This window comes from Saccopteryx leptura, chromosome 10 (assembly GCF_036850995.1).
Source record: "Saccopteryx leptura isolate mSacLep1 chromosome 10, mSacLep1_pri_phased_curated, whole genome shotgun sequence".
Lineage (NCBI taxonomy): Eukaryota > Metazoa > Chordata > Mammalia > Chiroptera > Emballonuridae > Saccopteryx > Saccopteryx leptura.
The window spans coordinates 81555243-81578716 of NC_089512.1; the positions used below are offsets into that span (position 1 = coordinate 81555243).

General features: G+C 43.4%; 1 protein-coding gene across 9 annotated transcripts in view; it reads right to left on the minus strand.

Moving 5' to 3' along the window:
- Positions 1-2497: 2497 nt before the first annotated feature.
- Positions 2498-23474, minus strand: part of KCTD6 (potassium channel tetramerization domain containing 6) — a 73413-nt gene continuing 52436 nt past the window's right edge. Inside the window, exons 2-6 of one of the 9 annotated variants that reach the window (XM_066352019.1) lie at positions 22125-22258; positions 18637-18732; positions 15262-15413; positions 5795-5899; positions 2499-3882 (exon numbers count right to left, since the gene is read on the minus strand). In XM_066352019.1, the coding sequence (XP_066208116.1) occupies positions 3196-3882; positions 5795-5821 (714 nt within the window). In that variant the 5' untranslated portion in view covers positions 5822-5899; positions 15262-15413; positions 18637-18732; positions 22125-22258 and the 3' untranslated portion in view covers positions 2499-3195. Of the gene's footprint in view, positions 3883-5794; positions 5900-14436; positions 14778-14905; positions 15168-15261; positions 15414-15913; positions 16029-18636; positions 18733-22124; positions 22259-23474 lie in introns of those variants that run through there. The other 8 variants (XM_066352022.1, XM_066352018.1, XM_066352025.1 and 5 more) reach the window with 8 other exon arrangements.

A 23474-nucleotide genomic window follows, 5' to 3' on the forward strand; every position in this document is an offset into this window, starting at 1 on the left:
ATCTATGATTTACCTCAAAATAATCCATGGGAAGAACAAAAAAGGGAGTGAATAGTTGTTGATGTTGGTCAATGGGTACATGGGTCTTTAAACTATTCTCTCTTCTAAATGTTTGAAATTTTCCACAATAAAACACAGTAGCCCCTGGCCAGCTGGCTCAGCGGTAGAGCATTGGCCTGGCATGTGGAAGTCCCAGGTTCGATTACCAGCCAGGGCCCACAGGAGAAGCGCCCATATGCTTCCCCACCCTTCCCCCTCTCCTTTCTCTCTCTCTCTTCCTCTCCTGCAGCCAAGGCTCCATTGGAGTAAAGTTGGCCCAGGTGTTGAGGTTGGCTCCATGGCCTCCGCCCTCAGGCACTAGAATGGCTCTGGTTGCAACAGAACAACACCCCAGCTGGGCAGAGCATCACCCCCTGGTGGGCATGCTGGGTGGATCCCCATCGGGCCCATGTGGGAGTCTGTCTCTTTGTCTCCCGCTTTCTCACTTCAGAAAAATAAAAAAATAAAAAAACAGAAAAAAAAACAGTAGCATCTACATTGCTCACAAAAATTAGGGGATCAGGGAATGTGCAGATACTCCAGTACTTTCAGCCTTTTGTATATAATACATTTTCACCAATGAAATAAAAGTTAGTTTTCATGAATTTGCATAATCAAACAACTTTCTTTGACTTGTCATTTGCTTTTTGATGTTCTTGTTTAATAAAAAAAAAAATCAAATGCTTTTTTTATCACTTCATATTCATTTTGAAATATCCCCTAATTTTTGTGAGCAGTATATTTCATTAAATATCAGGGTTTTGTTTTAGATCTAGCAAAAACCAATAAACCTAGTAGTTATCACTGGAGTCTACAGCACACATTTATTCGAGAGTTTAAAAGGACACACATGTGTACAAACACCATCCTTCTCCAAAAGTGCCTACATTTGTTATTAATCTAAATAAAACATACAGCCCTAAGACTGTAACTATCAATTTTTTAAAAAGTCAACTCTACCACAGAAGATTAAAATTTCATAAAAGACATAATTGTCTCAAATTACCCAAATATAATCAAGCTACATTTTTCATATAATTTTCAGTTGCCTAAGCATATAAAACACTCAAAATTAAATGCTACCAAGTTAAATTTTAAAGTATCTCAGATGGCTACTTTTTCTAATTTACTCATATAAATAATCATTTTGTTGTTAATAATGAATAAATCTCCAAAAATTTACAAAGAGCAAACATCTCCAGTAAACTGGACAAGGATGAGACCTCATAAGTTTTTAACTTTTAAAAACTTGGAAGGGCAGCCTTGGTCAGGTAACTCAGTTGGTTAGAGCATTGTCCTGACCTTCCAAGGTTGCAGGTTTGATCCCCAGTCAGAACACATATAAGCATCATCCAACGAATGCATAAATAAGTGGAACAAATCAATGTTTCTCTCACTCTCTGCCCGCCTCCTCTCTCTCTAAAAAATAATGAATCAATCAATCAATTTTGAATTAAAACTTTAAAAATAAAAAAACCTTGGGAAGGCAAAACCAAATCATTTTATCTCATGTTCACCTCAGCTAACTTAACAACACATTAAGTGGCTGGATTGGTTTTTTTCTTAGGTAACCACTAATCAATTTGAAGTAGGAGACAATTTTCTAAAAACATAATCTCATACTAGTATTTACTGAAACCACAGCAACCTGCCAATGACATTAAGGAATTTTAGTTTGAAGAGGGTAAAAATGGGGTAATTACAGGTTTCTGAATGGTGGTCATTTGTCAAATCTTAAAATAAACTATCAGGGAGATATGAGTCAAAACGGATGAAAGTGTTTTCATCTTCCTTTCAGAGGCAGAATCTCAAATGAGAAAAAGAGAGACCTGCTCCAGGCACACAGCCTTAGACCCTTTCTCCTATAGAGCAGGGAAGACCTTAAAGACAAACTAGGAAGTCTCACTCTAGTTAACATAACCCTTCCTGTGAGTAACTCCCAAGAAATAGAATCAAATGCAAAATAAAACTACAGTGAAAAGTACACATACCTCCCACTGTTCCAGAACCTTCATTCACTGCAGTTTATTTCCTCTCCTCAGAAATAAACTTAACTTTACTAATAAAATACATTTGTGGGTCAAAGAGTCAGTTTATCTCTAAACTCAACACAAGGCTAGGATAAGGGTCATATATGGAGCTATGATAAATGGTGGCTTATTGAAGAAACATCTTTAATCTTCAACATAAGTCTTCTTGACAAAATTTGTCAAACTGCATTTTCTCTGTTCAAATTGTACTTTTAGATAAAATTAATAATCCCATATATTCCTGCTTTAACCACACAGGAGAATTCAATAAACTGCATCTGAAGGTTCCACCGAATCCTCAGAATCAAACACAAGCGTGCTTTGGCAGTGTACAGTGGTACATAAAACAAACAGTGCTTACTTGACACAAAAAATATGATTTCCCCCTTTAAGTAACAAATATCAATAATTACAAACCTAATTTTTCTATTTCTTTTTTTATTAGTTTTTTTTTTTTTTTTTTTGGTAGACAGTACACTTGGGAATTATACTGTACCAGGCATAAGAAGTAAGATTTCTACCACAGGGACATTTTGTATTCAGAATCCAATCTAAATATTTCTAGTCAGACATTACCATGGCTATAGATATTTGGTTGCTTGATTTATATGCATAGAAAGAAACAGTTGTTATAACTGTAAAAAGCAGTACTTAAGTACTTTTAAATGATTGGAACAGTTTTCCTTTAATATTACAATACTGCTTATTGGTTTGGAAACTAGGTCACCCTACGATGTTTTGATTTTTGTCAGACATCATGAGTACTCTGTTTATTCTTCCATTCCTGCATTTTTAGCCTTCTAGTTGAGTTAGGGACCATTTAATCAGAAAACATTTTAGCATTGTAATAAAAAAAGTTCTGTTAAGGGCAGGTTATATACCATAATAATTTTCAGACTTCTTTTTATAAAAAAGGTATCTAGAGGCGCTGAACAGGCACATGCATACTCAGGGTGAAGGAAACCAAACAGAAGACTCTGCGAAAGCACAAAACTTCCTTCTGGTCCTCAATGCCTTCAAATAAATACAATTTTAAAAAAAAAATCTCACACTGTGATTAAAAAAAAAATCAGTCTCTTTCATCTCCTGGAGAGTCAGTTTCTAAAACTTCTCGCAGGGTTGGAAATCAATCATCAGTCTTCCGGGCCAACCTACAGAAAGTCCAGTTGTGCTCCACTGTGTTCTCATTGGCCCGTTCACTCATGTGGTGCACTCGGGTGTTGCGGATTGCGAAGCCTTGTTTTGTGATATATTCCATCAGGTGGACCCGCAGAGAAACTTCCTGGTGATAATCACAGGGGCCAAAAGTGAAGGAAACTTGACAGTCTCTGGTGTCCATCATGTGCTTGTTCCACTTTGTAAAATAGTTTGAGATACCTTCTAGTAAGGAATGGACCTTGGTGGTGATGGTTAACTGGGTTATGATGACAGCTACTGGATTGGAGTACTTAGAAAGCTTCCGAGTACTAGATAATTCGACAACTTCTTCAAAAGTATCCATAGGATACAACGGCTTAGGGTCATTGAGACACTGAATCAAGGGCTCAATCTGATAAAAATCTGCTTCTTTTCGAAGCAGATCAAATTCCTTAAAATCCAGAGGCAAGGTCAACTCTGAAGTTCTTAGGAAGTTGAGGACATATCTGAAAAGAGGTCCATCTCGATCAATGAAGTAATTGCCTTGAGGATCTCGAGCTGTGGGGAAGTCCCCCCCAAACATGGCTCCAAGCATGGAATCCGGGTATCGTGTCAGTGTGGTGACAGACGTTGTGTATAAGTGTCCACCTACATTTAGCGTGACTGGGTCAGTCATCTGAAATGTTTTAAAAATATAATTAGTCACCTAGAATTTTTTTTTTTTTGACAGAGACAGAGTCAGAGAAAGGGACAGACAGACAGACAGGAAGAAAGAGAGATGAGAAGCATCAATTCTTTGTTGCAGCTCCTTAGTTGTTCAGTGATTACTTTCTCATATGTGCCTTGACCGGGGGGGCTACAGCAGAGCGAGTGACCCCTAGTCACCTAGAATTTTTAAAATCCTAACTGACAAATTAAGAAAAATGTTAACTTTCAATGATAAACCCACCTAGTTGCAGGAATATAACATATGCTTTTTTTAAAAAAAAATTATTTATTTCTTTTTTTTTTTTTTTTAGAGAGAGAGAGAGAGAGAGGACCAGAGAGAGAGAGAGACAAAGAGAGAGGAGAAGGGAGGAGCAGAAAGCATCAACTCCCATATGTGCCTTGACCAGGCACAGAGTTTTGAACTGGCAACCTCAGTGTTCCAGGGTAGATGCCTTATCCACTGCGCCACCACAGGTCAGGATAACGTATGCTTTCAATAAGGGAAAATGGGGAATAAATCTAATTCTTTAAAGACATACTAAGAAAAGATTTTAAAAGTAAATAAATAAAGACATACTAAGAAACAAGGGCATAACTTCCAAAGCCGTTTAATTTTAGGCCCAGTATCTAAACAGAAGTTTCAGATGATAGTACATTATGGAAAAGACAAAGGCCAAACTAAAATAAACTAATATAAAGAGAGACTTTCATTTTTCTTAACTCAATTTGACATAAAACAGGCAAAAAAAAAATGATTTGATAAGTAAAGAATCTACTTTCAGTATTTCTTCTCCCCCTCCCCCATGGAGGGAACAGGGAAATTTATTTTAAAGACAAAAATTTGTACAGACCTAATCTTCATAATTTTTTCATGGCAATAACAGTACCAAACACCAAGTTAAAACACAGTTTGATCAAAACAATCTCATATACCCAAAGGCTAAAAGCAACTTTCAACTTCAAAATCTGATAGTGTATTCACTTTTGTAACATTAATGTTGCAATCCTGCCTTCTGTTTTAGAAAGCACATTTAAGAAAAAAATATAAAGGCTCTGGCTGGTTGGCTCAGTGGTAGAGCGTCGGCCTGGTGTGCAGGAGTCCTGGGTTCGATTCCCGGCCAGGGCACACAGGAGAAGTGCCCATCTGCTTTTCCACCCCTCCCCTTCTCCTTCCTCTCTGTCTCTCTCTTCTCCTCTCGAAGCCAAGGCTCCATTGGAGCAAAGTTGGCCCCGGGCGCTGAGGATGGCTCTGTGGCCTCTGCCTCAGGTGCTAGAATGGCTCTGGTTGCAACAGAGCAAAGCCCCAGATGGGCAGAGCATCGCCCCCTGGTGGGCATGCCAGGTGGATCCCGGTCGGACGTATGCGGGAGTCTGTCTGACTGCCTCCCCGTTTCCAGCTTCAGAAAAAAAAAAGAAAGAAAGAAAAAATATAAAGACAGACAGACTTCAAGTACTAGGCAAATAAAATATTTATCATAGGAAAAGAGAAAAATAGGACGACACATGCACACACAAAAAAGTACAGAGGAGAGAAGTGATGCCTTCTCCACAGTTAATCTCCCTAACCAGAAGGAAATGTCCACTGTATCATTCCCTACTAGACCCTTTTCAGAGTCACTGTTCAATTAAGAAAAAATGTTAAGAGCAATAAACTTTTAAGTCCAAAAATCATGGGCTCTCTCAAATAAGTGATTATAAAGTTACTTTGAAAGTCCATACTGAATTTGCTTACATAAAAACACAAAAAAACACCCCCAAAATACATTTAAGTAATTTTCATTCTTACAAGATGTATTATAACTAAAAACACATAAGAATGGGGGAAAGACATACAAAAGTAATTTGACAATCTTCAGAATGCATCTGCAAAATCCTCTCACCATATAGGCCCAGTCTCCATTATCCATCTGCTCCAGCGCTGCGTCTGGGGAGCCCAGGTTCCAGGGAAGCTTGGGGAGCGGAGAAAGACATGACAGCACATGTAACTAGGAAAACAGAGAAGGTTTTCCATCCCACAGCGCAGGCAAAACACCAGAAAACTACTCATTTTAACTCAATTAAAATCTGCTACAGGGCAAAGATCTGGGGAAGAAAGCATTCTACTGCAGTGGTCAGCAAACTCATTAGTCAACAGAGCTAAATACCAACAGTATGATTGAAATTTCTTTTGAGAGTCAAATTTTTTAAACTTAAACTATATAGGTAGGTACATTCCTTATTGAGGTAGCGCCTGCACGTGGTATTTTGTGGAAGAGCTACACTCAAGGGGCCAAAGAGCCGCATGTGGCTCACGAGCTGCAGTTTGCCAACCAGGGCTAGGGCAAAGATTTTCAACCTGTGTGCCACAAGAATTTTTAAAGCATGAAATACCTGACTATTTAGTCAAGGGCACTGACCTCCTTTCCCTTAGAGCAGTGGTAGTCAACCTGGTCCCTACCTCCCACTAGTGGGTGTTCCAGCTTTCATGGTGGGCTGTAGTGGAGCAACCAGAGTATAAATAAAAAGATTTAACTATAGTAAGTTGTTTTATAAAGATTTATTCTGACAAACTTAGCAAAAATCCAACATAAAGTACTTGGTAAGTAATTATTATTATATGCTTTAATTTGCTATAACTCTGCTTTATAAATTTTATAAAGTAAAGTTACTTCCCTACTTTATAAATCACCATTACTGTGGAACCAGTGGACAGTTAGAAAATTTTACTACTAACAGAGATACAACAGTGGATGGTAGGTATAAAAAGGTTGACTACCCTTACCGTAGAGTGTCAAATAAAGAAATGAAAACAGTCAACACAACAATGGCTATCTGGTGTGAATGAAACAGAATTATATCTATGTTTGTGTTTTTTTGTCAGATTGCCAAAAAAAATATGTATTTTTGGTGTGCCACAGAATTTCAGTAATTATCTGTGCTATGAAATGAAAAAGGTTGAAAATTGCTACTCTAGGGCCTTCTATAAGCACTTTATCCTTCCCACAGCATGTACCTAATCTCTTCAGGGAAAGAATTATCCTATACTTAAACAAGGAGGAAGAACCAAGTAAGTAAACTACTCATTCAAATCCTGCCTATCTTCTCCAAAAATTCAATTTTTAGAATTTATATAGAAGAGCATTATGATTAACTCTACAACCTTATCCTGTACAAACCCATCATGATCCTTATCTAAAAGGTTGGTTAAAAGAAAAGGAAGAAAAAGTAACCTTCTTTTCCATCAGCATTTCAGCTATACAAACTGAACATCTTAATAAAAGCATCAAAAACCATAAATCTGGCCCTGGCCGGTTGGCTCAGCGGTAGAGCGTCGGCCTGGAGTTCAGGAGTCCCGGGTTCGATTCCCGGCCAGGGCACACAGGAGAGGTGCCCATTTGTTTCTCCACAACTCCCCCTCTCTTTCCTCTCTGTCTCTCTCTTCCCCTCCTGCAGCCGAGGCTCCATTGGAGCAAAGATGGCCCGGGCGCTGAGGATGGCTCTGTGGCCTCTGCCTCAGGCGCTAGAATGGCTCTGGACGCAACAGAGCGACGCCCCAGAGGGGCAAAGCATCGCCCCTTGGTGGGCATGCCGGGTGGATCCCGGTCGGGCGCATGCGGGAGTCTGTCTGACTGCCTCCCCGTTTCCAGCTTCGGAAAAATGAAAAAAAAAAAAAAAGAAAGAAAGAAAAAAAACCCATAAATCTCCAGGACACCAGTATCACTTTGCAAGAGAAATATATCAGAATGGTATTTCATAACATAAAAAGTTATACTTCAAATACAGATAACATTTCATTTTATACAATAATCAAAACAAACAGAAAATAATTTAAACACCAAACCATTAGAGCAGAATATGGGGCCAAAAGAACCTTACAAATCTGTTTCAGAGTCACTCAACCCGCACTTAGGGAGAGCCAGTCTGAAGACATTGATCAACGCCCCCAATAGTTATGATGCCAGTTTGAATTTATCTACAATTTCAAATCACTTAAACAACTTCCCAGTGACTGGATTGCTTTAGTCAGTGCCCTCTCATATCATTCTTCAAACCAACCAGCAAAGCAAATTTCAAAAGCTCTGACAAGACAATGAAACATGGACTTATCGGTATTTATCCAGGAAAAGCACTGGCTTTTATATGTGGTCTTTAAACAGATTTACTTTTCCCACTTTTAGAGGAATCTGGCACACTATTCCCAGAACAGGCTCTGGCTACAGAAGATCACAAAGGCTCTTTCTCAAAAGGTCACTCAGGCATGTAGAGAACATTTGCATAGCACAGCATGGGCTGAAATCAGAGCCTGAAGCATCTATTTCTTCACCTCGTAAATTCTTCAAAGCAAACAAGCTAAAAAGTGAACCAGACAATGTGCAGTCAGTATTTATTCTCCACATTCAGCAACTGGATATAGATAGGCCTCCACATGCTGTATGTAGAGTGAGAAATGGAACCAATGTCAAATTCAGGGCTGTTGTGACAAGCTTTCACTCCCCTGACTTGCTTCACAAACAGTATTTGAAGAGAACCAAAAAACAGGCTTTACCAATTTGTATTACCAGCACCTGATTCAGTTACTGATAAAAAAGACAGATAAGTAACAAGTTAAAAGGCCAGTCATCCAAGTTTTGGTAAGATTCTCATCTTGGGCATCTTCCCATTACCCAAAGTACTCATTCCTGAGAGCCTCAAAAATAATTTAGTCGGCCCTGGCCGGTTGGCTCAGCGGTACAGCGTTGGCTTGGTGTGCAGGGGACCCGGGTTCGATTCCCGGCCAGGGCACATAGGAGAAGCGCCCATTTGCTTCTCCACCCCCCCCCTTCCTCTCTGTCTCTCTCTTCCCCTCCCGCAGCCGAGGCTCCATTGGAGCAAGGATGGCCCGGGCGCCGGGGATGGCTCCTTGGCCACTGCCCCAGGTGCTGGAGTGGCTCTGGTTGTGGCAGAGCATCGCCCCCTGGTGGGCGTGCCGGGTGGATCCCGGTCGGGCGCATGCGGGAGTCTGTCTGACTGTCTCTCCCTGTTTCCAGCTTCAGAAAAATGAAAAAAAAAAAAAAAAAAAGAAAAGAAATCAATCAATGAACAACTAAGGAACTGCAATGAAGAACTGATGTTTCTCATCTCTCTCCCTTTCTGTCTGTCTGTCCCAATCTGTCCCTCTCTCTGTCTCTGCCAAAAAAAAAAAAAAGAACAGTGCAAAGTAGAAAAATATAGGACTTCTGGCAAGAATTTACTCAGTAGACCTCTGCAGGAATATCTGGACAACCTGAGAAGGGATTCTAGAATGAAGAAACATTTTAAGTAAAAGGGGGTGGGGCCTTTCTCCCCACACACAATATTCCTGATACCGCAAGCAAAGCATGAATTACTGTCCCCATATTATAAATGCAAAATAGAGAAACAACAGATAGTGGCTTTGCTCTAGGCTCCACAGCTGGAAAGTAACTGATTAAGAACTTCAGTTTTATGACTCTTAGTTTAGATCTTTCCATTAAGCCCCTCCTTGAGTGGAAATTGAAAGAACAGAATCCAAGAAATTGAAAGGATTTACTTTAGACCCCCCCAAAGCTATCTATTAACCCTATCCACCTAGTACTGTTTTATTTACAAATATAACAGTAAGTCAGTCTAAGTGAAGTCATAAAGGTTTGTAAAAATTCCCGAGGCAAAATAGCAAGAACTTTTCACTAGTGTGACTGAAGGCTGCTGTCCTGTCTATAGGTCAAGTAAAGAACTCCAATACATGAATATCTAATCAGGCATCCCCAAACTACGGCCCACGGGCCACATGTAGCCATCTGAGGTCATTTATCCGGCCCCCTGAAGCACTTCCGGAAGGAGCACCTCTTTCATTGGTGGTCAGTGAGAGGAGCACTGTATGTGGCGGCCCTCCAACGGTCTGAGGGACAGTGAACTGGACCCCTGTGTAAAAAGTTTGGGGACCCCTGAAAATGGTTAAATGAGAAATGGGGACCAAAGACAAGAGAAAAAACCACACATCATCAGTGTTACAACTGTTATGCAAGGTGTGTCCACTGTTAATCCCTTCTTTTTTACTGCTAAATGAAAACAAGACAACTTCTTGAGCAATCATAAAAAGAAAATGAGATGATGCCCCTGAATCTGTACCACAGAAAAGGCCAAAGTTCTGTTCTGGTACAAAGATGCAATAAAACTTCAAGCTTAATAATTCAAGAAAGCAATTAGGGGAATCTATATAAGCCCATCTCTCTTAAAAAGCATCCAAGAACCTGACCAGGCAGTGGGACAGTGGATAGAGCGTAGGACTGGGATGTGGAGGACCCAGGCTTGAGACCCTGAGGTCGCCAGCTTGAGTGCAGGCTCAACTGGTTTGAGCAAAGCTCACAGCTAAGACCCAAGGTCGCTGGCTTGGGCAAGGGGTTACTCGGTCTGCTGTACCCCACGGTCAAGGCACATATGAAATAGCAATCAATGAACAACTAAGGTGTGGCAAAAAACTAATGATTGATGCTTCTCATCTCTCTCTGTTCCTGTCTGTCTGTCCCTATCTATCCCTCGCTCTGACTCTCACTCTGTCTCTGTAAAAAAAAAAAAAGCATCCAAGAGTCTCCTTACAGTTATGTACAAGATACAGCAAAATAAAATGAAGTTACTATTAGTCATTCCCAATAACAAGAACCAAACTATGTAAAAAAAAAAAAAAAAAATCAAGTTGTTTACTAAAGAGCTCTAAGAGAAAAAATAGTATTAATTAGTTAAAATTATATCTCTACTCCTTACTTCTAAATATCCACTGTGGAGATACTTAGATACAGCAAGAAACAAACCAAAAAAAGCAGGAACTTTCCCAGTCTTCCAATAACTGGATAATCAGCCTCTGAATTGATGACTATTAGGAACATCTCAGAGACAATACAGATGAATGAAATAAAAAATAATCCAAAAGAACTTCCAGAATAGCTTCAATCTCTTCTAAATCCCTTTCCAGAGCTGCTAACAATTAGAAAATTATTTATTTTCTTCTCTTCCTTCTAGCAGTTTCCAGTGGATGGCTTAATGAGAAGTTAAATGACCACAAGACAGGCAGCAGAATGAAGATCTTGAAATGGATATGAAATAGACTTGTATTATTTGATGAAGACAAAGAAAAACTTAGTATTTCAAAAAACTTTCCAGGGATGGAGACTATGAGAGTAACAATGAAAACATTATTTCTTTAAAAGTGACTTGCCTTGGCCCTGGCCAGTTCACTCAGCAGTAGAGCATTGGCCTGGTGTTTGGAAGTCCCAGGATCAATTCGTGGTCAGGGCACACAGGAGAAGCACCCATCTGCTTCTCCACCCCGCCCCTTCTCCCTTCTCTCTGTCTCTCTCTTCCTCTCCCACAGTCAAGGCTCCATTGGAGCAAAGTTGGCCTGGGCACTGAGGATGGCTTCATGGCCTCCACCTCAGGTGCTAGAATGGCTCCCACAACAATGGAGCAACACCCCAGATGGGCAGAGCGTCGCCCCCTGGTGGGCATGCCGGGTGGAACCTGGTAGGGAGCATGCAGGAGTCTGTCTCCCTGCTTCTAACTTCGAAAAAATACAAAAAAAAATAATAATAAAATAAAAATAAAATCAAATTTAAATTTAAAAAAATAAATAAAAGTGACCTGCCTTACAAAAGATCATTTTAAACAACAGTGAGTGAACCCAAGCATAATTATAAAGTTCAGAGAAAGGCTCCAGACCCTGTAAAATCAGCTCACCTGGAAAAATCTGACCTTTGGCCCAAATAAAATTCTTGTGGCAACAACTGGGTGACCATTCCCCCAAAAATATAAACTACTGAAAATTCACCCATGTTTAAGCATCAAATGTTAATAACTAATATATAAATTCTGTTAGCAGATAATTAAGAAAAATGCTAAAGAATTTGTAAAAGCCTTAAGAGAACTTGCTAAGAATTTTCTAAAAGTAGCAAATCTGGAAAATGCACAATTAAACATGTTATTACAAAAACCCGTGAAAGCCAATTTCCTCACTACTGCAGAATTGCAATTACAAGCTTCACGGTTATGATGAACTAATTTAACAAATATTATCATTTCAGGTACAAACTAAGAATTTTCTGGGCAAAAGTTCTACTCCTGTATAACAACCCATACATTGCAATACACAAACCTCCAAATTTGAATAAATAATAAAAACCTAGAGCTACTGCCTTTCCAAAGGTTCCAGGTAGCCTTTTTTAAATGCTTTTCTATTGAAATCTTTGTGTCTGGCATTCAGAAAAGAAGACTAAATTCCATCTATACATATCTTCAAATTACCTTTGTACTGAATTTCTCTGTTCTTGAAACATGGGAGTTTGAAAATGAAATACTTTTTATAGTAACTAGTTCAGCGACATCTAAAGGAGTGTTTTGGGTTAACACTCACACACAGGCTGGCCCAAGTACCAACCAGGCACACAAGGAGAATGTGACTGTGATGTTAGGTTACACTTACCCATACCACTAAAGGAATACATTATCTTTCCCTAAAACTAGTTCTTTTTTTCTTCTCCTTTCGACATGGTCTAGAGCAGCGGTTCTCATCCTGTGGGTTGGGGGTCGAACGACCAAAACACAGGGGTCGCCTAAAGCCATCGGAAAATACATATTTATTATACAATACATTTTTAAATAAAATATATATTTCCGATGGCTTTAGGCGACCCCTGTGTTTTGGTCGTTCGACCCCCGCCGGGGTCACGACCCACAGGTTGAGAACCGCTGGTCTAGAACAAGGGGTCCCCAAACTTTTTACACAGGGGGCCAGTTCACTGTCCCTCAGACCATTGGAGGGCCGGACTATAAAAAAAACTATGAACAAATCCCTATGCACACTGCACATATCTTATTTTAAAGTAAAAAAACAAAATGGGAACAAATACAATATTTAAAATAAAGAACAAGTAAATTTAAATCAACAAACTGACCAGTATTTTAATGGGAACTATGGGCCTGCTTTTGGCTAATGAGATGGTCAATGTGCTCCTCTCCCTGACCACCAATGAAAGAGGTGCCCCTTCCAGAAGTGCGGCAGGGGCGGATAAATGGCCTCAAGGGGCCGCATGCAGCCCGCAGCCGTAGTTTGGGGGCCCCTGGTCTAGAAGAAAGGCTAAGTTGAAATATGACTTTAATACTAAAGGGCTGTCACAAATAGTCACAAAATTCTTTAAATTCATCTTACCCTCACTCAGTTTCTATAGGATGAAAGAGGATAATACCACCTTTCCAAAAGCAGGAATACTACTTAGACACAATACAAAGGCAGCAAGTGACCTACAGGGTGACAGATTGGGACTAAGGTTCTGAAATAATACGCAGGCCGGTGCAGAGGAAAGAGCCAGGGTGAGGATCTGTATACCAATTCTGCTCCAATTCTATTTATGAGACCCTGATTAAATCACCCCTTACACCCAGCTGCTTCTTTGCAGAAAAGGAGAAAATAAGTGAGATGCTGAATAGAAACCATGTGTAAACTGGCAGGTATTAACAAATATGAAAATACAAATGACAATATAAACAAATCTGTGGTAAATTGTGAAACTTGAGAGTGGGGACACAAGTCCTCTTAATTTGCTGCCAATATGCCCAGGGCCCCCATTTTCCCCAGAGCTCCAGAAGGGAGAACGATGGGTACAGGGAGGATGCAGCTTTTACAGAGACTGTCAGACATCTGCACTCTTGACCACAGAAGGAACTTCTTGAAAGCATGACTCAGGATTATCTCCAAGGTAAAGATGAATCCAAATAAATACGTGCATTCCATCTTAAATAGACTCCAAATGTCAAAACCGAGGGCACACTGAGGGATGCATAGAAAGATCACTCAAGTATTCCTTTATGTAGTAATGCTTTGGTTTAAACATGATGTATGAAAATTCAAACCGCACATACCTTAGGAACAGCATTTGTGACCATCCTGATCACTCAATCTTTAATATCGATGGCATTACACAAAATGAAGCATTAGTTTGGGCTGATGGTTCTCAACCAAAGAGCTAGTTCCCTCACCCTACTAACCCTGTAGGTAAAAAGATTTTCCTTTTCCTAGAATACACACTTGTTCATTTGAAAACATTAGGCCTGTGCCAAACACTGTCCCCTAGCTTCTTTCCCACCCTGGAATCATTCATGCACCTGGGCAAACGTGACAGCAGAAGAGGACATGCCAAGGGGACATGCTAAGAGACGCTCAGGATACCCTAATCATTCTTAGCCAAACTAGGTCACCCGGCTCTCTCTGCACCCAGACCTAATCTATCAAAAAGTCCTAAAGCTGGATTCATCAACTTTGTGCTAGAACTGGTCTACTTGAACAGAAACTTGATAACTTCAGCAACCCACCAGCCCCACCCGCGGACAGCCTCCACCGCCGTTAGCCCGGCAGGTGCTTCGGGGCTCCCCAGGCCCATGGCCACGTGTCACCTCTGACACCAAGCATGACAAATACCACGACACACACAAATTTGAGCCTAACTACTCGGCTGCAGTCGGAGAGTCTCTCCCCCGAGGCAGGACTCCGAAGCCCTACCGTTGGCTTTCAACTCGGGCAAACGGCGGCTCCTAAGCGCCACGCCAGAAACAGTCCTTCGCGAGCTCACCGCGCGGTGTCCGCGGCCGGGCGGTGCCTCGCCGTCGCTCCGCAGACTAAGTCTCCCATCCCCGACCCGACCCGGCCCTGCCCCGGCGTAGGGGAAGATGCTCGGGGCCCAGGCGGGGCAGCGCACCGGAGCCTGGACCTGGGTCCGCCGAAACCGCACGTCCCCGCGGGCGGGCCCGCGACTCCCGCCCCAGACCGGCCACTCGGCCGAGGGCAGCCCGCCGCGGGCCCGTGTCAGCCCCAGAGCGCGCCGCCCCGGCTCCCCGCGGTCCCCTCAGCGCGGCCCGGCTGCCGCCCGAGTCTCCTCAGCCGCGCTTCGCCGGGCGCTCCGCGCGGGCTTCTCCTGGCACCCGGCCCTCGCGAGCCCCGGCCCCTCACCCCCGGGCCCGCCCCCACTCACTGCACGACGGCGGCGCGGCCGGGCCGAGACACACCAGCGGCGGGGGAGCGCGAGCGCGAGGGCGAGCGAGCCCACACCCGGAGGCGGCGGCGGCGGCAGAAGGGACGACTGAGCCCGCGCCCAGAGTTGCGGCTACAGCCGCCGGGCGCTGGAGGCGCCTCCCAGCAGAGCTGCGGCGCCACGAGCGCGGGCGCCCCCTAACGGCGGCGTGAGCCGGAGGCCAGAGAGCCAGGGCTCAGAGGAACCCAGCACGGCTCACACAGGCCATCCGCGCAGGCTGACTCCGCGGCGGCCCTGCAGCCCCAGTCCCGCCCCCAAACCCTAGGCCCCGCCCAGCACCCGCCCCTACGTCCCACCTCTGCCGGCTTTTCGGGATCAGGCCAGTCCTCCAGCAGGCCCCACTGTGTGCGTCCTCGGACCTTGGGCTCCCACAGCTGTTCTTCTTGTCACGAACATGTACGGGGTCCAGACCACAGGAGATACAGCGGCCACCAAGATGGAGGGGGTCCTAAATAGAGGAGAAAACAGACAAGACCCAAGGAAACAGCTAGTAGACAAAATCATGACAAGCTCTGATGTGTTGAGAGGTACATGATAAAAGGAATTAGCTGGAGAATAAAGCAAGGGGACCTCTGCTTCAGGTGCAGTGGTCAAGAAAGTCCTGGATACTGGGCTTGTAGTCAAGCCCCTCCTGTCCTTGTCCTCCGTGGGGGAGGCGACTCTAATAATAAGGTCACCTATCAGTCCTGGTAAACAGCATAGGGAAGGGCAGCCAGACCTGAAGGGTCAGCATGGACAGCCAGATGGGAAGAAGGGCAGAGCTGATTTCAGCAGAAGAAAAAGACCAGTGCAAAGACCCTGAGGCCTAAAGGAGCTGGCCCTACATGAGTCTGGGCACACATGTTGCCCTCATTTCTCCAGGAAGGAAGCCAAGACTACAGAGAGTGAGGAATTACATAAAAGTCTCAGAGCTAATTGGTCTCCAAGAATAGACTGCTTTGTCCTGACCAAAAAGTTTGGTTGGTTGGAGCATCATCAAGAAGTGCAGAGGTTGCAGGTTCAATCCCCCTGTCAGGGCACATAAAGGAACAATTTGATGTTCCTGTTTCTCTCCCATTCTCTCCTGCTGAAATCAATAAAGAAAAAAAAAATTAATGTCTTTAAAAAAAAAAAAGATAGACTCCTTCAAACTCTCATTGCTTCAGCTAACCAGATCTCAGTCCCCTTACTGGTGGGATCAGGTATATACCTTGATTTTGCCATTTCCCCTTTTTCACGAGGATAACCACTGGCCTTAGAAACCCAACTGTGTCTTATGTCTGCATGTACATGTGCATGTGCATGTGGCTCTGAGGTTTAACTTTTATGTATGATTATCCCAGTCATATCTGATACTTGGTTTTTCTCTGAAAACTCAAATTGGTAGGTTAAATAAATGACATACGCTTCATCAGCATGATTGAGTGCTACATTACCATATCCAAAAAGACTAGGTCAGTTTACAGGGAAATGTGTGAGAAATGGTAGTGCACAAAATGGTATACAACATGATATAATTCTAATTTTTTTTAATTTTATTTATTCATTTTAGAGAGGAGAGAGAAAAGGAGAGAGAGAGAGGAGAGACGGGGAGGAGCTGGAAGCATCAACTCCCATATGTGCCTTGACCAGGCAAGCACAGGGTTTTGAACCTGCGACCTCAGCATTTCCAGGTCAACACTTTATCCATTGTGCCACCACAGGTCAGGCTCTAATTCTATTTTTTAAACCATAAATATACATAGATAAATCCTTTGAAGGACATACAGCAAATCATTGATCATAGTTCTCTAGATAGTAGAATGGGAATGTTAATGACTTATACTTTCTAAGGTTCTTCTGAATTTTCTATATTTTCAAGAATCAATTTTGAATTTATAATCAGAAAAATATTAAAAATCAGGGGGTTTTGGTTTTGTCTCTGTTTTTAACAAAAAAGCGATAGTAGCAAAATTATCCAACACTCAGATCTCTAAGATTTGGTGCCCCTGAAAAATCCAGATCTGCCCTCGGCTTACTGGTGTCCTTCAAAGGGTCATTTTCTCTCTCAGAGCTTCTAATTCCCGCAACTAAAAACTGAGAGAAATTAACTCTGTCAATGGTTTTTTGTTTTGTTTTTTAAATTTTTTTAAAAAAATTTATTCATTTTAGAGAGGAGAGAGAGAGAAGGGGGGAGGAGCTGGAAGCATCAACTCCCATATGTGCCTTGACTAGGCAAGCCCAGGGTTTCTGTCAATGGTTTTTACAAAACTATTCTTACCTACCTGTTAAAGTTATTATTGCTATTATAAGTTATATTTTTAAATTTATATTTTATAATGTATTGATTGATGGTTATTGAAATGCAATCAGTTTTTATATAATAATCTTTTATTTTACAAATTTGAACTCCTTTTTAGTTCTAAGTTTATAGGCTCTCTTGGATTTTCTGTGTAAATAATCACTAGAGTCTTCAAGTAATGATAGTTTGGTATCTTCTCTCTTTCCTTTTCCTTGTTTTACTGTGCTCACTAAAATCTCCAGCACAATGTTGAGTTGCAGGAATGATCATGGTCATTTCTATGTTGTTCTTAACTGTTTCTAACACGTCACAATTGAATATGATGTTTGTTGTAGATTTTTGATAGATATTTTTCATTGGGGTAAGGAAGTACTATTCTGCTGTGTTATGAATGGTTGTTGAAATGTATGAAATGTGAGATTTTTCACCCTAATGAATTACAGTCATAGATTTTATTACATTTAACATCCATGCATTCCTAGAATAAACTTACCTTGATGGTGTATTACTTTTTCAATATACTGCTGGATGCTGTTTGCTGATTTATTTATTTTTTTTATTTCTGAAGTGAGAAGTGGGGAGGCAGAGAGACAGACTCTCACATGTGCCTGATCGGGATCCACCCGGTAAGCCCACTAAGGGGGCGATGCTTTGCCCATCTGGGGCTTTGCTCCTTTGCAACTGGAGCCATTCTAGCACCTAAGGTGGAGGCCATGAAGCCATCCTCAGCACCCAGGCCAACTTTGCTTCAATGGAGCCTTGGCTGTGGAAGGGGAAGAGAGAGACAGAGATGAAGGAGAGGGGGAAGGCTGGAGAAGCAGATGGGAGCTTCTCCATGTGCCCTGGCCGGGAACCAAACCCTGGACATCCACACCCTAGGCCGACACTCTACTGCTGAGCCAACCAGCCAGGGCCTGTTTGCTGATTTTTTATTTGGGATTTTTGTGCCATATTTATGAATGCAACATGTTTACTATTTTCCTCTCTTATTCACTCATTGTCTGATTCTGCTATCCAAGTTACATAAGTCTCATAAAATAATTAAGGTGTGGGTGTCTAGTCACTAGAGCAGCTTCTGTAAGACTGGGGTTTTCCATAGTTTGGGTTTCCTATAGGTTTCTCCTATAAACCATCCTGGTTTAGGGATTGGGGTTGGAAAGCATTTACACTGATACCCCAACCCATAACACTCAATTTGGCCTCAGGGCCCACCTTTCCCACCTAAACAGCTCTTGTGGGTCCACTGGGCACCTTGTTGCTGATCTTTTCTTCCCCTCTTAGGCCTCACTGGAGGACATGCTGACCACCTTCTGAGAGATAGCCTCATCCATGCCTTGTTCTAGCTCCCCTCCTTCCTCGGCAGCCCTTCCTCTCAGACACGGGGAGACGTTCGTCCTCTGGCTTTACTCACCCCTCATCCAGGCTTCCAGCCAAGGCCATCATCTCCTCTCGGTCTCCTCCTCTCCGTGGACTGGTTTGGCCACTTCAACAGATTCCATCATTGTCTCTAAGCCCAAAGGTTCCAAAACCTGTTACCCCAGACCTACAGCTGCTGCATATTCCTCAGCCCCACTATGTGCCAGGGGTTGTGCTAAGTGCTTCACCCTTTGGTCAGTTCTCCATCGCCACTGGTATAAATTATCCCAAAATTTAAGGACTTAAAACAACAAGCATTCTTATCTCACAGTTTCTATGAATCAAGAAATTGAAAGTGGATTAGACAGATAGCAAGTCTTGCAGTCTAGATGTCGTCCGGGGCCACAGTCAGCTGAAGGTTTGGCTGGGGCTGGATGAGCCATGCCTACGCTCACTCATGTAGTTTTTAGCAGGGACAGTTATTCCTCTAAATGAGCCTCTCCTGACAACATGGCAGCTGGCATCCCCCAAAGCGAGTAATTTAACTGAGAACAAGAAGCCACAAGATCTTTTATAATCCAGCCTTGAAAATGACATACCTGTAGTCTTTTGGTCTCAGACCAGCCCTATTCCAGTGTGGGGGGTCACCACACAAGGACGTGAATACCAGGAGGTGAGGATCACTGGGGTTATCTTGGACATTGCCCACCATACTCTCACAACAACTCTGAGTGCCGATTACCTACATCATCCCAGGTACAGATCAGAAAACTAAGGCACAGAGAGGTGAAGTCATTGCTCAAGGCCACACAGCCAAGTGTGAGAAGACAGCTTTGACAACAGCTCTGCCCAGCTCCTCATGTTTTCTCTGCATTCACAGTCCACCTTCCTATGGTCCACCACCAGCCTCCTCACCTTCAACATGTGCAAACCTGAACCCCCTCTCCTTACCACCCCAAAACCTCCCAGGTACCCAGCTTAGCTCAGCAAACAGAGCCGCCATTCTACCATCTGTCCAGCCCAGAAGCTTTGAGTCATGGCTGCTCCTCCCACCCCTCACTTCTCAATGCCAGATACCCAAGCCCTGCCAAGTCTTTCTCCTCAGTGTAGCCTGGCTCCGCCTCTCTCTCCTTCCCCTCCATCTCCACCACCATCGCTCCGGGCCAAGCCACCCACGTGTGCATCCTGGACATCTGTAGTAGCCCATCCTTGGGCTCCCTCATTCTCTCTGCTCCCACACTGCCCATCGCCCTCCTCTCTCCAGCATGAGTCACCTTTAAAAACACAAAGCTGGTGTGACACCCTGCCTGCTTTAAACTCCTTTCATGGCTCTGTTGCCTTCAGGATCCAGCCCAAATTCCCTCTGGTGTGATCTGGCCCCTGCCTCCTGGTCTAGTGTCCTCCTCTATCCCTCTTCTCTCTTTCTCTCTGGGAGCCCCAGTCCCTCTGGCCACATTTTGGTATCTGGGACTCACTGTAAGTTTTTTCACTTCAGGGCCTCTACGATGGTGTTCCCTTAGCCTAGAACATTATTCCCTAAGCTCTTGGCATGCCTGTCTCCCCATCCTTCAGCATATTGTCACCTACTCAGAGAGGCCTTTTCTGACCTCCTAGCCAGGCTGATGTCCCCCAGCTATAACTTCTACAGTGCCTGTCCTTCTCTCTCCTCACCTCATGATTCCTCAGTTGAACTGTGATAGCAGAAGGTGTGTCTGTCTGTCTGTTTGTCTGGCTGACAACTACATCCTAGAACTTCACTTTGAGCCTGACACTTAGCACACACCAACAACTATGTGACAGCTTGGTGCATTCTCTCCACCCACTCCCTTCCCTCTTGCACACCATACTCCAGCCACTGGACAGTGCTCAGTTCCTTAAATGAAGCATGGGATTCCTCACCTCCAGGTCTTTGCACATGCTGTTCCTTCTGCAGGGAGGCCCATTCCTCCCATCCCCGTAGCCATTCAGCTAATTCCTGTATATTTATCAAGAACTAGGGTACCAGATTCAGCAAATAAAAATACAAGACACTCAGTTACATTTGTATTTCAGATAAACAACTGATAACCTTTTTAAATGTAAGTATGTCACAAATATTGCATTAAACACAACGTCCTGTATTTTATCTGGCAACCCTAGTACAAACCAGCACCAGCCCCCCCCTCCTCTAGGAGACCTCCCTGGCCTCTACCTCTACCCCCTTAGGCCTGCTCACCCCATCCCCAGGCTCCCAAACCACCCCCTGCCTGCTCCCACTCAGCATAAATGCTCACTGTGTTTTGAAATTGTCCATTCCCAACTAGAATGTGACCTCCTTGACAGAGGAAACTGTGTCTCAGTCTTCATCCAGTTTGTCTTTTCATCTGGGACAACCCTGCCACAGGAAATGGTCAGTAAGGTTTACGGGACAGAGAAATGAAAGAGCACCAAAGAGAAAACAGTAAAGAAGATGGGGAAAGGAATTAGCAAATGAAACTCGGCCCAGAAAATGGAATGAGTCCCTTGAATGATTACCCATAATGGGAAGCTTCCCTTTCCACTCCACCTCCACCCCTGCCTTGCCTCAGCCACTTAGAGACCACACACACACACACACACACACACACAGCCTCAGGGAGTCTTATGATTGGTGGTGCAGGAATGCAAAAAAAAAAAGCAGTCTCTGCCCCTTTTCCTGTGGGAGTAGAGTGAGAGTGTAAGTCTCAGCCACAGACTGGAAGTTGTGACAATCCCCTGGTAGCCCCCAAATGTTGGGGGGTGCATCTCTACTGCTCAGAGAGCTATCCAAGTTTTAGCATCTGCGCACTGAACCTATACTCAGAGGAGTCCACCTGTGGCCATCCAATTACCTACCTCCCATAGCCCATCCCAAGTTGGGGATGGCTTCTAGGGACCCCAGAAGGTAAAAGACTCTAAAGCAGCCAGTTGCATAGATTATCTGGACTCAGGACTTTGTTGAACTTCTCCCAACTCTCCCTCCTTCAGTATTCTGAACAGCCAAGGAACTGACCAACGGAGAAAGCCCCCTCCTCTACCTCTCTTGGTGGTAGGTCCCCTCCACCTCTGGAGAAAGCCCCCTCCTCTGCCTCTCTTGGTGGTAGGTTCCCCCCCCACCTCCCTCCCTCGCGTGCGTGCGCGCACGTGTGTGTGTATGTGTGTGTGTGTGTGTGTGTGTGTGCACGTGTATGTGTGCGTGTGTGTGTGTGCGTGTGTGTTCCTCCCTTTCTCCCTCTCAGTCCTCTCTGGTCCTTGTGACGCTGGTTTCACCAAGCACTTAAGAAACTTAAGTTCTCTTAAGTCTGATAAAAGGCATTCCTTAGCCTTTTACTCACTAACTGCCCTGCCTGGGAAATACATTTCTAACCAGTCTCTCCTCTCCCACTCCTGGAGACCAGCTGCAGTCCCTCTGCACACTTACCCCAGCTTCTGGCACAAATGACCCTTGCAGCCAGCAGTTTCCAGGGCTTCCCCCACTTTCAGCCATGGAGACACTTTGGTAAATTTGATGAGAGCATTTTTCATTTTTATAAGGTTTCTAATTACCTATTATTTCTGATCTTCTCTTTAATCAGCTTCCAGAACTGTGCAGGGAACTACCAAGCCAGAGGGAGGAATCTGGTTCTCACCAGTGTTGAGAGAGAGGCCCCGTGGTCATCCTTGGATGTCATCACCCCCTTCTGTAATTAGAGAACGTGGATCTGACATTAGACCAGAAATCAGAAACTCTGGCTTCTGTCTTTAGTCTTATGAGTGCTCAGTGTGCCACATCTGAGAAGTCACAGTCCTTGAGAACCCTCTTATGTCAAGAGGGAATAAAGCTGTCTGGCTGTAGCATAGTCTGCTGGCATGCAGGAGACAAGACAGCTCCAGATTCTGAGTTCTCATCCCCCTGAGAGTTCAGGGCTCTAAATGCTTGGCAATAACACATTTTAGTGCTTGGTTGTCTTGCCCCATTCCTAAAACAAACCACTTTGTCTGCATGTGATTGCTAGTTTAGCAAGAGCCAAAATTCACCTACAAAGCACAGCTCTGCCCTTCTGTCCTGTTCCTTCTAGGCTGGGTCTCTCCAGGCTCAAGGCTACCCTTTCTACACGTCTTCCCGCCTGGATGCTCACCCCTTTCTTCTACCTACTGAGGGAGCATGAGCACCCATGGACCAAACCATGAAGCACCCACCACCTAAATGCATCACTTTTGTTAAGAGTTTTCAGAACTCTGAAATATGGTTGTATAACCTTTAGTGAGCTCCTATGTTTTACACAAGGTGCAAATAACAATATTTATGAAGCTGCCATAGTACGGGATCTGTTAATGTTCCAGGAGCTTCTGAAATATACATAAAAGCAGGATTAAAAGGCAGGAACGTTATTTTAAACCTACTATAATGTCCCTTGGGTTTTGTGATGATGGTTGGGGGTTCAACACCTCAGTGGCTATCAGTGAATCCATTGTTATCCCAGCAAAAAAAAAAAAAAAAAAAAAAGGAAGCATCATGTCGAAAAGTAACTACAGTAACCTCATGAAGAGCCATGATTCAGGATTCAGAATTCTGTTCCACGTGTCACTTATTTCTAGGTCCCAAGACCCAGCAAACTCTCTGGCTCTGTCACTCACCAGCAATTGGGGCTTAGACCCATTCAGCTGCCCCCTGAGTCAGTTACCTCAACAGTAAATGGAATAAAACAACCTCTTGGTAGTGTTGTTGTGACAATGAAATTAAGCTATTAAAGTATGAAAAACTCTGATAACACAGTGCCTAGCATGAGGTTGGCACACAATAAATTGGTAGCTCTTATTATAATAATAATTGCTATACTGATGATTTGAAAGATAAATATAGAATTGAAACTCTGGGAGACAGAAAGGACCAGACTGAGAGAGAGGAGACTTTTT